This window comes from Misgurnus anguillicaudatus, unplaced genomic scaffold (genome assembly GCF_027580225.2).
Source record: "Misgurnus anguillicaudatus unplaced genomic scaffold, ASM2758022v2 HiC_scaffold_29, whole genome shotgun sequence".
Lineage (NCBI taxonomy): Eukaryota > Metazoa > Chordata > Actinopteri > Cypriniformes > Cobitidae > Misgurnus > Misgurnus anguillicaudatus.
The window spans coordinates 8495200-8512682 of NW_027395279.1; the positions used below are offsets into that span (position 1 = coordinate 8495200).

The following is a 17483-nucleotide window of genomic DNA, read 5'->3' on the forward strand; positions in this document are numbered from 1 at the left end:
AACCCTAAAATTTTACAGTTACCTTTATAGTATATAAAAAATGAAATATTTTTACTTGTATATGTTGTTAATTCCCAACACTAATTATATTTTAATCAATTAAATGACAAATCAATATTGTAAAGTGTTATGAGCAAATATTCGTTTATTTTTATGATGATTCTTTTAACAGTATAACCTAAAGTTCTAAAAAAAAAAACATTTGCGGCACAAACAATAGGCCAATAAATTTGTAATTAATGTAATTTAAACGAAGTTCTAATAAAACATGAAAAACAAAATCGTTTTATTATTTAAGTAGGCCTACCGATTTCTCTTTTATTCTAACATCATACAATATTGCGAAAATTGAAAGGTTAACAGTGTAGCATTATTGTGCCTTAAAATGTAAATATAAAATGTTTTATAAAAATACGTCGAATGCATTTTATTAGCTAAACAAAAATCTAGACTTTAATAATATTACAGCAACTAAAACTAATACAATCACTGTCGGGTATACCACTGAATTCATTTTTTTTATTCGATCCTTTCCTAAAACCCCAAGCTAAAACAAAGAAAATATTTGAACTGATTTAAGTCTTTAAAACATCTGTTTTAGCCCATTTTTAATGAGACAGGATAACAGCTTATTTTAGAGAGAGAAGTTACAGTGATGAGGCGCTTGCCTGTCGTGGGCACAGGTGCATTTTAACGTGTCGTAAACCACCGATACATTTCAATTTGTTGACCTAAAATATTAAAATATCAAGTAGAAGCATTTTATATGCAAAATACTATAATTACAAATTATTTTTGATTAGTATTAATTAAATATATTATTATCCAAAACGATGAATGGAATTAAAAATAAAGAAAATAAACACAAAAGCCTTCTATTTCACAGAATAAAAATAGCAAGTCGATACCTAACGAAATTAAACGAAAATAATTTTTATAACAATGACAGAACAATGTAACATGTATACACAGTGAAATTGAATTGCGTAAAACCTACAGTAGGCCATCCCATCACCAGAAAGAAAGAGAGAGAGAGGGAGAGAGAGAAAACAAAGAAAGATAGATATTACAAAGACAGGTTTGGCTGGTCAAATCCTTAAGATCTCAATCAGTTCCCCTTAGTTTTAAAATGTATTAAACTAATATTTTATATAGTGGATATATATTGTGAATTGTATATAAATGCAGTAGGGTTACATGACAAAATTTTATGAATCTATACTGTTCCATCAACAGAATTATGACAGCATAGTGTCAAGGAAAACATGTTTGTAAAGAAGCTGTGAAACCAGATATCCAACATTACATATATAATATATAAAAACTTTGCCAAAACCTAACACTCACATGCAAGCATATTGCAGATCAATGTAAATAGATCAGGCTTTAATTTAAGACACAAAGGTAAAAGTCTCATGTATTTCTAAACCCATGGAGTTTTCTCATTCAGTCGATAAGAGCGATTTCATTTCTTCCTGCTCCTCGAACAGCAGGGTCATTTATTCAGTGCGGCTCAGATTGAATTTTCTTAGACTCTCCTGCCTGTTTCTTGGCTTGAGTATAATTTCTGACTGCCTGTCTTTAATTTAGCAGGGCCACTCCGAGCTGAACAGACAACCATGAAACTTAAATTCAGCTAAGCAACGACCGGGCCCAGGAATGCTGACCTTGGCGAGCGAACCGGGCCAAAGACTGAGGTAGTGCACAGCTATAATCACAGATCTGTATAGGCACAGTTCCCTGAACTCAAAGCAAAACATGCACTTGAGCCATGAATATGTCCACAAACCATTAGACCTCCGCTCTTTTACTGTGCCTGTCCAATAACATACTGTATTATATTAGTTTTGTCATGTTGCAGTATAAATACTGTATATTTACATAAGAAAATAATAATCCGTATAAACTTCATATCAAATTAGTAAATAGTGCAGTATTGAATAAAGCAAACCTCACTATTACTGTTGTTTATGGCTACTTTCTTTTGTGCAAATTCTTAACCATAGCTTGTCATAACCATCAGTGTTAAACTTAACCTACACTGTGCAACAATCACATGATCCCTCAATCATGTGGCTTTCCAAAAAAAAACATTATGTTAATGCATTTTGTCCTGTTTTATAATGCTATAATCAGATTTATGTTTACAATTGAAGTGTTTTGATGCAAAACCCTCTAAGTGCATTCGATTCTTAATGGATTCTGCCAATAAAGTGATATTTCTGAATGACTTGACGCCGGGATTAAGCAGATTTTAATCGAAAGTATATCATGAACGCCTGAAAGCATTTGGTTAATATCAGTATCTCATTTTTGGCGGAGGTGGCATTTAATGGCTTTTGCATCTGACCTCCTCAATTTTTGTCTGATAGATCAATTTTCAATGGATAGATTTACATGACTACAGCATAATAATATAAAGACTATTTTGACATTTGTTGTAAAAAAAAAAAAACTTGACTTTAACACCCAGACAGTATAAAACACCTGAGCAGCCTCCTTAAATATTTAGTAAAGTCCCAGCAACCTATGACCAATCCAGGTCATGTAGGCAACCCCACAGCAATGCCCTGGCAACTACATACTAGCCTAGTCATTATTTAATCAATTATACGTCTCAGAAAAAAGTACAAGTAGGTACAAAAGTTGTCACTGGGGCAGCATCTTTCCAAAAAGTACATTTTTGTACCTTAGAGGTACATACTGGAACCTCAACGGTACATTTCTGTACCTAAATGGTACCTATTAGGACCTTTAAAAAAGGTACTGTCCCAATGATAACTTTTTACTTTCAGAAAAAAATTATATTAAAGCTGTTACTGGGATGGTACACTTTAAAAGGTCCTATTATGTACCAGTTAAAGGGTACCACCCCAGTGACAGCTTTTGTACCTTTTTCTGAGAGTGTAGACACTTAAAATACACATTTAGAGGAACATAAAATCAACTAAAATTTTCAAATGAAATGATTCAGTTAATCCGGTTTTAAGCCCAAAGGAACTCAGCCTAATTTAATGTTCAAAGGGACTCTCATCTTAAAGGTGTACGTTTCATGCCCCCTAAAGACCACACTGCAAAGGACTGAGAAGACTTTGAAAGTGTTTTAAATAAGCAAAACCCGATAACACACCGTGACATCAAACATCTTTCCTCTACGTTAGGCTTTGCTTTAATGATGAAGATTTTGTATTTGCACAACTCCTGGTGCAAAGGAAGTTTTTAAAATAATAATATATGGTCATGTCATACAGTAATTCAGTGAAGATTTAACTAATGCATCACAGGAATGAGATATATAAAAATCACAAACTCCTAAACCAAACCTGACCATGGCAGGTGGATTGTTTATGCTCAGCGATGAGATAAACAACTAAAAGCAGTTCTGTGGTTGGTCATCTGTGCTGAGGCTCCATCGGGATTGGAGCAGAAAGCGGCTCTGGAATCTTATCAGGTTGGTGCACAGAGTCGCTGCAGGACAGCGAGTCTCATGAGGGAACGCCTGTGAGCGTTCTGCTTATCTTATAGCAGCAAGACGGGTTTATGCCCCAATGAAGTGTGTGTGTGTGAGAGAGAGAGAGAGAGAGAGAGAGAGAGAGAGAGAGAGAGACGTTAGGTTTTGGGGCACAAATGTCTTAAAAATGTTATTTTGCACAGAATATCAATGAATCTGAATCTTTTTGTTTACAAAGTGATGTTCTCATTAGCATAAACAAAAGTTACATGCAAAAGATACAATCTAGATCAGAGGTCTCCAACATGGGGCCCGCGGGCACGAGGTTGCCCGCACAGACTGTCAGTCGCCCACCAAAGCAAATTAAGAGACTCAATTTTAATATTTATTCATTACATTTCTTTTATGCATGTTAAACAATGATAAAACATATCGACAAATAAAATAAAATAATAATAAAATAAATATAAAATAAAATAAAGTTTTATCAAAAAAGTAGATTGTTTTATCCATGGTGGTAGCCCTTGCTCACAAAAGGGTTGGAGGCCCCAATCTAGTTATTATACATAAATTACAAATTTAAAAATTACTAGTGCTGGGCAAAGATTAATCGCGATTAATCGCATACAAAATAAAAGTGATTTTTTTGCATAATATATGTGCGTGTACTGTGTCTAATTATTGTGTATATTTAACCACACACACATTCATATATTCATTTCAGAATTGTTTTACTTATATATAATTTTTTTTCATTTATTTTTAATATAGAATATATAAAAATATAAATAAATATATATAAACATGCATGTTTCTTAATGCATGCAATGTTTCTTAAATACATACATGAATGTGTGTGTATTTATTTATACATAATAATTACACACAGCACATACTCATATATTATGCCAAAAATCACTTTTATTTTGTATGCGATTAATCGCGATTAATCTCTGCCCAGCACTAAAAATTACAAATTACAAGATAAATAAATTATTAGAATATAAATTTAGAATTTTTTAAAATATTTTAAGAAGAAATGTGGCAATTTCCTATTAATTTGTACATCAACATTCATCATTTTTTTTAGGATTTACTTTTGCAACGGTGACGTTGGGGTTAGCGGTGAGGTCTCGTTATTGTTTTTTTTTTTATGATAATCGGATGTTTTTGTACGATTCACTTCAAATTAGACAATTTGTAAAATACGTACTTCTCGTGAGATCAGACTGGAAGACAATATGACTGCAAAACTCAACTGCCATTAGTTTACTCAATTTTTAAGGTAAGTGCTTGCAATCAATTTATTTAAGCTACATTTAAGCAAAAAAGTGTAAAATAAAATAAAATAAAAACCTTTGTTCAAATGTAGCTTAAATAAATTGATTGCAACCACTTTCCTTAAAAAAATTGAGTTAATTGAATAAATCATTTTTTTCAGTGTGATGCTAAAGCATTGCTATGCAGTTGCTTAAGTGCTCTGACTGAGGCATACATGTATCATAGCATTGATCGGAGGTTGCTCAGGTGTTTCAGATGGTTGTTAAATGAAAATTTACTCGTCCTATAGTCAAGAGAGCCCTACTTCGGGCGAAAATCATAAGTACTAGCACCAAAACATTGATATCTGCAACACAAAAGATGCAGGACAAAATGACACGTTTTAATACTTATAACCCAACTCTATACATTTTATCAGCGTGTGTGTTCCCTGGGATTAAACTCATGGCCCTGTTGCATTAGCAGCGCAAAAGATCGTTCTCTAAGAGACTATTATTTTAGTGTACCCTAACATAAGCTAAAACATAAAAATAAATATTCAGGCCAAATGCATAGCATTTCTTTTATGTTTTAGCTGCTATTAGTATAGCAGGGTCAAAAGAGTCAAGATCAGATGAATCAGATGTGTTGGCCGGGATGTCCAGTGTATGTGTGCATCTGGTGTGGATCCAGGTGGGTCCAGAGGGAAGTGAGGCATTAAAGCCAGTGGATGCAGGGGGAGAGGGGTTGTCCTCCCCTGGAGTGAGAAGAGGCTATAATCTGCTTCCCTGGCTCTCCATGAAAGAGAAGAGAGGACACAGACACACACACAAGAGACTGACCCCCTCCTACAGCTTCATCCTTCTCATCTGTTATCTTCATATACCTCTGCTATCCTTCTGTTTTTTCCTTCCTCATCAACCTTTCCATCATAATGTAGCCGAGTTCTTCTACATTAAAACCACAGTATGTCGATTCATTGACCATGACTGTCACGCCAAGCTGTATCAATTAGGTAAAAAAATTTTTGTCTTTCTTTATTCTTAAAAAAGGAATTTCCTCGATGGCATAGGAGAGCCTTTAAAGCTTGTATAAGATGGCATTTGAGAACCATTTCAATTTAATATAGAATTTTTTTCTATACAGTAGTTTTAATGTAAGAGCTGTCCATACTGAAAACAACTTGTACTGACATATCTTAAAATACATCAGTGCCCTTTGTTTTGCCTCAAAATGCACGCCAGTATTGTTTTTAATAAGGCATGTTGTTTAAAACTAGTTATATTTCCTAATTAAACTAAAGCCCTAGTCCTGGTTTAAGATAATCCCTTTCCGCGAAATCACCCCTTTAAGTTTCACATAATGTTTATGGGTACGTTTACATGACAAAACGAGTTATCAAAACAATCCTTGTACACTCGGATCAGAAAAAACGACTAAAACTTCTGTATTATGGATGTCAGGCCAGTAGTTGTAGAAGACACAAAATGTCTAAATACATAATACGTATGGAACATGATGTCACCTTTTAATAAAATTGCGGGTTTTTTTCCATCTAACACGTATTTTCAAATGCTTGCGCTTTTAGGCCCCCAAAACGTCGTTGTAATAAATTATTCCAAGACAAATAAAAAGTTTTCAGTTTGTAGTTGAAAATGTTTTGTGTAAATGGTCTCTAAGGCCGCATTTATCCTTCATGTTTGAAGTGACTCAATTCCGACTTTTTCCATCCATGTGGCACAGATCGGATATGTACGGAGCCCCTAAAGGGACATGGAGAAAAAATTAAGTAAAGTTTAGTATCGCCGTGCGTACGTGAAACTATCGCGTATAGCACATGAAGGTTTCGCGTGAGCACATGAAAGTTTCACGTGAGTACACACAAAAGTTTCACATGAGCACGTGAAAGTTTCACATGAGCACATGAAACTAAACTTTAGATTTTTTTACTCCAATGTCACCTTAGGGCAGTGCTTCTCAAATAGTGGGGCGGGACCCCCAGGGGGGGCTCGAAGCGACACCGGGGGGGCGCGCGAGACCCCAGGGAAAGTACTTTTTCAGGAAGTGATTTTTAAAGAAATTACACCCCAATCACGCTGATAAGCCGCTTGTGTTTTTATTTATTGATTATATTTAATTTTTCAGTATCAAATGGTCAAAAAATATTATACTTTAAATAAGGATTGATTTTTTTATTTCAGGCAAATTGATGCATTTTAAGTCTTTTCTGTTACAGACTAAAAAACAATGTTAATAAAGTTATTCTTTGTTGTAAGTTGATCGATATTTCTTTTTTTTTGTGTTTTCTTTTTGTGTTTTCTCAATGTTAATAAAGATACAATGTTTTGCAGATGTGTAATTTTATAGACAAATTATACTATTTATTTACAGTCGCGGCGGAGAGTTGGGGGGGCGCGAAATGTTTACCTCTTCCTAGGGGGGGCGTGAGAGAAAATAATTGAGACGCACTGCCTTAGGGGCTCGGTAGATATAAACCAGCCCAGTCTCCTGAAGATGCGTATAAATAGCACAAAGTGTAAAACTCGTGCAATATATACGCCAAATTCCACTTTGGCGTGCATATAATACGGCAGTCCTTCCCATTAACTTAAACTGTGCATCTTTTTTGTCGTTTTATTTATTGGTTTCTCAATTTTTTTGCTTTTTTTTACCATTTTCGCTTGGGTTTAGGGTTAGAACAACTTTTTGTTTTATAAAAATGACATCCTAACCCAAACCCCAACTCTAACTCCAAGCGACCATGGCTTAAATATGGACAAAAACATGGAGAAACCTGTATATTAAATAACCTTATTAAGCAAATCTAAAATCTAACCCTAAACCCAAGCGAAAATGGTTTAAAAAAACAGAAAAAAATTGAGAAACCAATAAATAAAACGACAAAAAAGATGCACCGTTTAAGTGAATGGGAAGGACTGGCATATCATATGCACGCAAAAGTGGAATTTGGCGTATGTATTGCACGAGTTTTACACTTCGTGCTATTTATATGCATCCTCAGGACAGGAGACTGGGTAGATATAAACGTGTAAGCAGGAAAAAATGCATAGATTCTGATATTCTCAGATATTCATATGTAGAAATAAATCAGATACATATCAGATACATTTGCATCCTCAATGTAAGTGACAGATTGGATATTTTTGTGTCGAGTCGTGTCATACAGTACGTCATTAAAAAACGACATGAAATAAAAAAAGACATAACGACACCACCCGCAAACACATGACTCTTTGCAGTAGTAATGGAAATTTTGATTTCTTCAAGAAATTTGTTTGTTTTCAGTTCACTCATAAAAATTATTTGTTCAGATTCGTTCACTGATTCGTTCAGTAACCATTTTTTCAAATGACATATATTAGCCAGCAGGGGGCGAAAAAGAGTGTCTTATGTGTTACGTCTAAAGTCCATGATTGTTGTGTATTACTATTTACGTTTTACAAAAAACTGATGACAATATTCAAATGTGTAATCTACTCGTTAAATAAATAAAATAAGGTTCTGATGACCAAAACACAAGGTTTTCATGCATAATAAACATTTTAATTGTTTGGTCAGACATTTACACATTTACACATTCGTTTACAAAGAACGATTCGTTCACCTAAAAGATTCGTTCACACAGAGAGATTCCTTCACCTAAAAGATTCGTTCACAAAGAACGATTTGTGCACCTAAAAGATTCGTTCCCAAAAAACGATTCGTTCATCTAAAAGATTCGTTCACAAAGAACGATTTGTGCACCTAAAAGATTCGTTCACAAAAAAACGATTCGTTCACCTAAAAGATTCGTTCACAAAAACGATTCATTCACCTAAAAGATTTGTTCACAAAGAACGATTCGTTCACCTAAAAGACCCTGTCCCAAATGGCACACTCCGGACTTGTGGTCCTCCTCGGAGTCCACACTTTGATGACATCATGTAGTGCAGACTTTAGGGACCCTTGATGCGAGTCCACGAGGGTGCACCGGAGTCGTATTTTGGGACAGACTCGTCATGCCGAAAATAGTAAGAAAAGTTGCCCGTCAGTGTGAACTCCTCCCTTCCATCGACTGATTGGTCTGATTACTCTTTCGCAAGGACTTCTGAGTAGGTAAAGCGCGCAAAGCCTGCTGCAGTGCGGGCTTTGCCGAAGACCGCATCATGGGGGCAAAGGGGGCGCTGATGAGCACACTTTGAAGCATAAAAATGACAGACACCCTACGGACATGTAGACTAAGCGAGCATGCGCAATTTAAGGCCACGAGACCGAAAGTCTACATGAAGTGCGCCATTTGGGACAGGGCCAAAGATTCATTCACAAAGAACGATTCGTTCACCTAAAAGATTCGTTCACAAAAACGATTCGTTCAGCTAAAAGATTTGTTCACAAAGAACGATTCGTTCACCTAAAAGACCCTGTCCCAAATGGCACACTCCGGACTTGTGGTCCTCCTCGGAGTCCACACTTTGATGACATCATGTAGTGCAGACTTTAGGGACCCTTGATGCGAGTCCACGAGGGTGCACCGGAGTCGTATTTTGGGACAGACTCGAGCGTCACGCCGAAAATAGTAAGAAAGTTGCCCGTCAGTGTGAACTCCTCCCTTCCGTCGTCTGATTACTCTTTCTCAAGGACTTCTGGATTGGTAAAGTGCGCAAAGCCTGCTGCAGTGCGGGCTTTGCCGAAGACCGCATCAACGGGGCAAAGGTGTCGCTGATGAGCATACTTCGAAGCGTAAAAATGACAGATGGGACCGAAAGTCCACATGAATTGCGCCATTTGGGACAGGGCCAAAGATTCATTCACAAAGAACGATCAGTTCACCCAAAAGATTCTTTCACAAAGAATGATTTGTTCACCCAAAAGATTCATTCACAAAGAATGATTCGTTCTCCTAAAAGATTTGTTCACAAAGAACGATTTGTTCTCCTAAAAGATTCGATCACAAAGAATAATTTGTTCACCTAAAAGATTCACTGACAAAGAACAATTCGTTTTCCTAAAATATTCGTTCACACATAACGATTGGTTCACGAATGTAGGATGAGTGCCACACTTAGTGGAGTAATGTTGAAGTTTCGTGTCTTGTTACAGAAATAAAGCTCTATAATCTTGTATTTAAACATTGTATATTTATTTCATTTGCGTGCTATTGCAAATCGTGACTTTTTACTTCCTGTGTGATTGAAGCTGTTCCGGGTCAGTACGTATACTTTGAATTGTTTTGCCAAGTGTTTAGTTTAAAAGCTGATATCGGATACAAATCCCTTTTAAAAGATGATATAAGAGAGTCGTCAAAATAAAACGAAAAAACGGAAATAGTCAACATAGGCATCATAGGCCAACCTGGACTATAGTGTAACATCAATGTGTTTTTTAAACTTTTGAAGAAAACATGTATGCCAGAACGGCAAAATAAATGAACAAACAAACAAATCAAGAATTTGGTAGACGTTGAGCTCTCCAGAAAAACACATCAATATTTCCTCCAGTGTTTGTTCATCCGTTAAAGTGAAAATTGAATTGTTTAGCCCCATACACGTCTTTATGAATGAAACATTTCATTCAAATTGTCAGATAAATTGTGTCGCTTTTTTCCTCCTCTATAAACCTCAGGCGGCGTGAATGATTGTATATTTCCCGGCATTGTTTGTTTCTCAATCTTCTTTCCTTTGGCATTTCTGCCGGTCGTCATTCACAACTCTAAGCTGTGAGCCTGGTTTTGTGGAATCAGGCCATAGGATCTGTCTCACCATTCCTCTATTCCATCATCCCATTGTGGGGAGGGGCTTCCTTGGCAGTGCCAGGCTCTGTTTGGTAGAATGGGTCCAAATTAACATGAATATTCATGAGCACCCCCCCTCCTAACAGCACATCAACACTTGGTTGCAGCACATGCTGGGACAGCTGTTGCGGGCCAAAGCGGGCATCTGTGCACAGAAAGACAGCGATATGGAGCGGGCAGGAGTATGAGGTGTGGACATCTGCAGCCAGGGATTGACAAACGCTTGGATGGCTGAAGAAGAGACAGGAGAAGGATAGGGGAAGTTGGACTAGAACGAGGGAACAAGATTATCCGAGCAGATGACAGGGATGTGGTTGTATGAGAAAGTACGGTGAATTGGGCGAACAGATGCAGTGTAAGTGGTATATGTAAATATCAGGTTTTCTACATAAAACTAGATTTTAGGATTTTCTCAAGACAACATTACAGCTTAGTCCGCGACACCACATTGAAAGGGTTTTGTCCAGGGTTGCTATGCAGTTGCTCACACCCAAGATTTTAGGATATTTGTGTATCTAAAGCTAAACTATGTCCCTATAGTTACGTAATTTTTTTATTATTTTTTTGTGATACTGTCACGAATTTCCCCGTTTTTCGTGATCGTATCACAAATTTCTGTTTACGTGTCATTGTCACGTATTGGCTACTCAACTGCTTTTTCTTATTTTCAAACCATTGTCGCTTCGGTTTAGGGTTAGATTTGGTGTTTTGCATTAGACTTTAAGTATTGGTTTATAAAAAATTTTCGGAAGTATTTTTTTCAGATTTTTAGTTGGGTTTGGGTAAGGATGTCATTTTATGTAAATCTAACCCTAAACCGAAGCAACAATGGTAAGAAAATAGGACAAAACAGTTGAGTAACAAATACGTGACAATGATACATAAACAGAAATTTGTGATACGAACATGAAAAAACGCGGAAATTCATGACGGTATCACGAAAAGGATCAAAAAATTACGTGACTATAGGTACGTAATTTCGTGAGACTACTGGACTGGGTCCTTCTTTTGAGGGTTACAAACTAAATCTTCATCTTACATGCTCTTTAAAGGGATAGTTCACACATGTATACATTTCTTTATTCTGCTGAATACAAAGGAAGACATTTTTAAGAATGTTTGTAACCAAGCAGATCTGGGGCACCATTGACTTTCATAACAATGGTGCCCAATATCTGTTTGCATTTACATTTACGCATTTGGCAGACGCTTTTATCCAAAGCGACTTGCCTTACGGTGCGTTACAAGGTTTACATTTGTTCAACATGTTTTCTCTGGGTTTAAACCCACAACTTTTTCCACTGCTAACGCAATGCTCTACCACTAACCTTTCAAGAGCACATTTTTGGTTATTAAAATTTTTAAAATAAATTATACTGGTTTGGAACATGAGGGTAAATTCTCGCAGGATTAAAAATTTTTGGTGAACTATTTAAAGCTCTCGCACTTGGTGGTTTTTAAAGAAGATCTTTGGGAAACTTCAAAAAAAGGTTCTCAACCTTTCTTTGGTTCTTCTAACCAAGAGTGATCAAAGAAATCTCTACAATCGTAAAAATAAAGGACCTTAAAGGATTCTTTATAGCAATGTCTTAGAACAATTTTTGGTTCTAAAGATTCTTATAAGACAATCATTTCTTTTGTATCTTATTATAGTTTGTTGCACTCCAAAAAAAAAAAAAATCTCGTCTTGCACTAGCCATATGACACACCAGCTCAACCTTACGTTTTAGGTAATCATTTCGAAAGGTCACGAGTCATGTGTGAAACACACACTTGCGTACCATTTCAAAAGACATTATTTTGTATCATTTCACATACAACAACACACTTGTGAACACTGGAGCGGTAGTTTCGCAAACGTCATATAGGGTTGCCAACCGTTCCGTATAATACGGAATCGTCCCGTATTTGACACATAAAATTCTTGTTCCGTATTGAACTGATACGGAACGCAGTTTGTTCCGTATTTTATGAAAATTTATTCAGTGCAAATACATGACAGACACATAGCTTATATGTCAGCCATGAACGAAGACCGCGTCATTTGTATAAGAAAACCCTGACAGTGCGGTAATTTCTCCCTCTGTTTGTCTATGATCAGCGTAGCGTTTTTAACATCTTGCAGCCCCATTGGTCGTTTCAGTCATTGTGATGTCACGTATCATAGCAACGATGACGACAAGTGACAACAGCGGGAAATGTAAAAATGACTGCATCCGAGCAGCCGGCGAAAAAGAAACGAGCACAAAAATATAGAATTGAATGGGAAAATGACTACCCGTGGCTGGAATGCGTGAGGGACAATGAATACAAGGACAAATGTACCATATGCCATCGCGTTTTTTCTGTTTGTCACGGCGGAGTGTGTGATATTAAGCAGCACGCATGAGGAGATAATCACAAGAGGAGCGAAAATCTGCGGGCACAGGATGGAGCAATGTCAAGGTTCATTGTCCGTCAGTCGTATCCAGAGGCTCATATGGTATGTAATTATGTGGATTTTTAAAGCTCAAATATAGTTGATAAGAAAGTGATTATATTAAAAGAGATAGTACAGGTTTCGCTTAACAATCCACATATATCTCTCTCCAGTGCTCTCCCTCTGTTCCCGTGTCCCGCTCCATAATGTGTAAATAATTTCTGATGGGTTTCTTATTAAATACTTATGGATTTAGATAGCTCAAGGTTTAAAAAGGGTGGGGTCTTTGAAGAGGGCGTATTATAAACTTAACAAAAGCATGGTTCATTGTTGGCAAAATGATCATGATAGCCTTTATATTTCACGTCTATGTGGTTCCGTCTTGTATACTTATTAGGCATACTTTGCTATTCATTAAATATTTAGGCCTACGAAATTGTATGAAATATATTTATCTAAATTTATCAATTAGTTTCCACTATTTTCACCAGAAGTCTTCATTTCAGGGGTTATTTTTTTCAAAATTCTCTTCCGTGGGGGCATGTCACCGGACCCAGGCAAACACCCATACCCCCCCCCCCCCCCCCCCGTTCCTTATTTCCATTTCAGAAAGTTGGCAACCCTAGTCATGCACAACCTTTCGATGTGATTACGTATTACGTAAGGTCACGCTGGCGCATCACTCGGCTAGCGCAAGATGAGAAGTAGTGGTTACATATGTTTTTTTGGCAAAAATTACAACCGTTTTGCTAGATAAGACCGAGGGGCAACCTTCCGATCTTTCTGATGAAGCCAATACGGAAGTGAATTAAACTGCAATTCATCGACTGGCCGATAGAGGCTGACTCCAAAAGGGAGTCAATTCCCATAGACCTCTCCATGTTAAAATGCCCAACTTTACAGTAGAAAATAATATGTTTACAGCCTGGTACAAAAAGTGTTTTTGGTCTGTATATCTAATTTTGCCCTTCATGACAACTGTCATCCGTTTAAATTATATTAAGCCTTAAAGTTCTGCATAATTAAGGGCATGGCCCCTTGAGTGATGGTTGAACAGCCACTCCTGTCACTAGAGTCAAGCTAGGCGGGTGTGGTTTAAGCAACCAGCCACCTCAGCTTCACTCACGTCCCGCCTTTTTACCCATTTTCAGATATTCGCGAGTGATGGGCGGTGATCCGCGGCCAAGAAGGCGACGGCAGGCACCGCCTACTTTAAGCTTCAAAAACGATCTTCAGAAACCTATGGGTGACGTCACGGACACTCCATCCATCTTTTTTTACAGTCTAAGACATTTATGCCTTTATTGGGATCATTTAGAGCCCTTTGAAGCTGCACTGAAACTATAAACCAGGTCCACTATACGGAGAAAAATCCAAGAATGGAATTTTCCTAAAAAAAAATTAAGAAAAACAAAAATCTTGGATGACATGGGGGTGAATTTTATGACACCCCAGTCATACCACTCCAGACCCCCTGTTGAAGACCCACATTTCTTTTTTCTACTGAACACAAAGGAAGACATTTTGAAGAATGTTGGTAACCAGGCAGATCTGCGGCACCATTGACTTCCATGGTAAAAAAAATAACACTGTGGTGTACAATATCTGTTTTAAGAAACACTAAAAATTTAAGAAACACAAAAATCTTGGATGACATGGGGGTGAATTTTATGACCCCCCAGTCATACCACTCCGGACCCCCTGTTGAAGACCCACATTTCTTTTTTCTGCTGAACACAAAGGAAGACATTTTGAAGAATGTTGGTAACCAAGCAGATCTGTGGCACCATTGACTTCCATAGTAAAAAAAATAACACTGGTGTACAATATCTGTTTTAAGAAACATTAAAAATTTAAGTAACACAAAAATCTTGGATGACATGGGGGTGAATTTTATGACCCCCCACTCATACCACTCTGGACCCCCTGTTGAAGACCCATTCTAGCCTTGAGTGTAGCTGTTTGCTCCCCAAACTCCACTTTGCTTAGAAATCTTCCCAAACCTCTACCCTATGACCCCTGACATACAACACATGATTTCTTCATCCCTCCGTACCCAGTTTTTGTCTCCGAGGACGATCGGTCTTGCTGCACACACAAACACAGCGTCTGCTTCTTGCTGCCCTACATAGCCAGTAGCACAGCAGGCGGTCTCTGTGAAAGGCCCATGAGGTTTAATCTGTGTCAGATCCCTCGATAAGACTCTTTATACAGAAGTTTCTGAAATCCCCATCTGAGGACTCGCTGTATTTAGGGGCCGTGCTTTACATCGCTTTCCATGATTCATTAGGCTTAATTGAAAAGGGAAAAAGTAGCACAGATATGTAAATAATCTCCCGGTATACTTGATCAAATCCAGCACTCAAAAACCAAACAGTACTCAAAAAACAAAACAAAAAAACTTTTAGACTATATTCGTAATTGGGATATTGCTTATAATCAGCTTGATTAATATATTATGATGTACTACCCGAATTCACCATCAAATACTAACTTTATAGTATTTTAGACCAGTTATTAAATAAGCACAATATTAGATTACCTGACATACATTTACTTGACAGTGTATGAACTTCACAATGTAATGCTGATGGATTATCAAAGAACAGGAAACGGCACTCTGGAATGCTTGATTCTGATTGGTCAGTGTCGGCATTCCGAGCTTTGTTATTCCCAGATAAAACCACCTGAAACTCATAACACAGCCTCATTCGGGTTGCGAGGTGACAGTCAGATGCTGTTTAATACTTAAACAAATATGCATAATTCTTAAATATGAGATGTTATTTTTAAATGATTAATGTTCTTTCAACGCGTCTTAACTTCACACCACTAGGAAGTAGTTTAACCCTTTATTGAAAGTTTGCATTTCTTACAAAAAAAAATCAAGATTTCAATACCCTGTGTATTTACTCATGTGGCTGGTCGCCCTGTCAGGATTTATTGCGATAACAACCAGCTGGTTGTACGTTATCCCTTACTTATACATCAACAGATCCTCATACAATAAACTCTAATACTTCAGACTAATATCCCCATCAGAGTGAACAGTAATTCAATACATAGCAAACACAAACTGACCAACAGCTTAAAAAACTGACAAACCCCAAAATGAAAACTGGCAGCCAAAGTTAATACAAGCAACAATGCATTGGATCTCATTCCAGACCGATAAAAAGAGGGCCAGACAGATAGAATTTTTACAAGCATTACTTTATCGAAGGTTGAAAAAGTATGAAACGAAAGGCGGCAAGTGAACGAGAGCAAAAAGAAACGAAAGAGTGGTCATACCATCAGCCACGACCTGGCAGAGAAGCCATAACACAGCTGCCACCTGAGCCCTGGGTCAGCCTGCCTGTCCAGCGTCATTCCCGCGCCCTGCGGCCAGAAGAAATCCTCTTCCTGGGATGGCGGGAAAATTAATAAATAAAAGGAAAACGTGCGGCGAGCACCAATCAGGAGGAGCGTGCGGTCAGCGTGTATGCCTGTGTTTGTGTGAGTATGTGTTAGGGAGACAGAGAGAGAGGACATTGACACAGAAAACGTCAAGAAGTGCAATCCGGCCAGCTGTAGCTGTATGAAGCCAACGCCAGCCGCTTGCCATACTGACATACCGATCCTACACAGCCAACCGACACTGGGCGCTGGGTGTGACCGGAGTGTTTGTGGGTACAGAGAGAAACAAATGTTTACTTGAAAAAAAGAGCATCTGAGGGATGTTTATGTACATGCCTGCCAATCTTCTCATTTTTAGCATTGTATGTACTTCTGGGTTACATTTTGGGAAATATAAGATGACAAACATTGGATAATTCGTACCTTCTAACACCAAATGGGCCTTAATATTTATTGTTATGTACTTTCAATTTTTTTAACAATTTTTTTTCTACAAATGAGGGTCCTTTTACCTTTATGATTTGACATGAATCCCAATAAAACTAAACATTCAACAGGAAAAATGATAGGGTGGGTGGTGTTTAAATGCCTAACCAGATATTTGCCAACCACATGACCTGTGAAATCCACAGCAGGTGATGTTTGAAAAACATAGCTATTAGATTTCAACATATTTCTACATTTTTAATTAAGATTACACTGTTTTTGTATTGTTGAAGATAACAGGTTTGTGGCAGACATGTCTATGATGTTATATTTATAGTTGTTGTGGCTAGGGCTGTCACGATGATCAAATAACTGTCTCATCGCGATTGTTTGACCTCGTCGTGATGATTTCAGATCACCGCAATGATTGCACATCTCTCTAAAAAACACAAGGGGGAGCTCCAGTGCCTTTATAAACGAGACCGTGAGAAGTGTTTCTGTGCCTTAGTAGATTTAACAAAGATAAAACGAGTAAACTGTATTAAAACATTTTAATTCTTGTTTTTTAATCAAAATTTGAGTTAAAATAATATAAAAAGATGAATAATTTGAGTAATTCTAAATGAACACTTTATTAAGTAAATTCAGCTTCATTTTATCATGTATAATCCACTTAAATTTGTAAGAAGAAAATGAATTTAATAATTTTGTGTTGAAACTACATGAATGATTTTAATAAA

General features: G+C 37.1%; 1 protein-coding gene across 13 annotated transcripts in view; it reads right to left on the reverse strand.

Moving 5' to 3' along the window:
• Nucleotides 1-16323, reverse strand: part of LOC129421321 (nuclear factor 1 X-type) — a 196177-nt gene extending 179854 nt beyond the window's left edge. For all 13 annotated transcript variants that reach the window (XM_055176829.2, XM_055176823.2, XM_055176790.2 and 10 more), the window contains exon 1: nt 16213-16323. In XM_055176829.2, the coding sequence (XP_055032804.2) occupies nt 16213-16290 (78 nt within the window). In that variant the 5' untranslated portion in view covers nt 16291-16323. The remainder of the gene's footprint in view (nt 1-16212) is intronic.
• Between the last annotated feature and the right edge of the window lie 1160 nt (nt 16324-17483).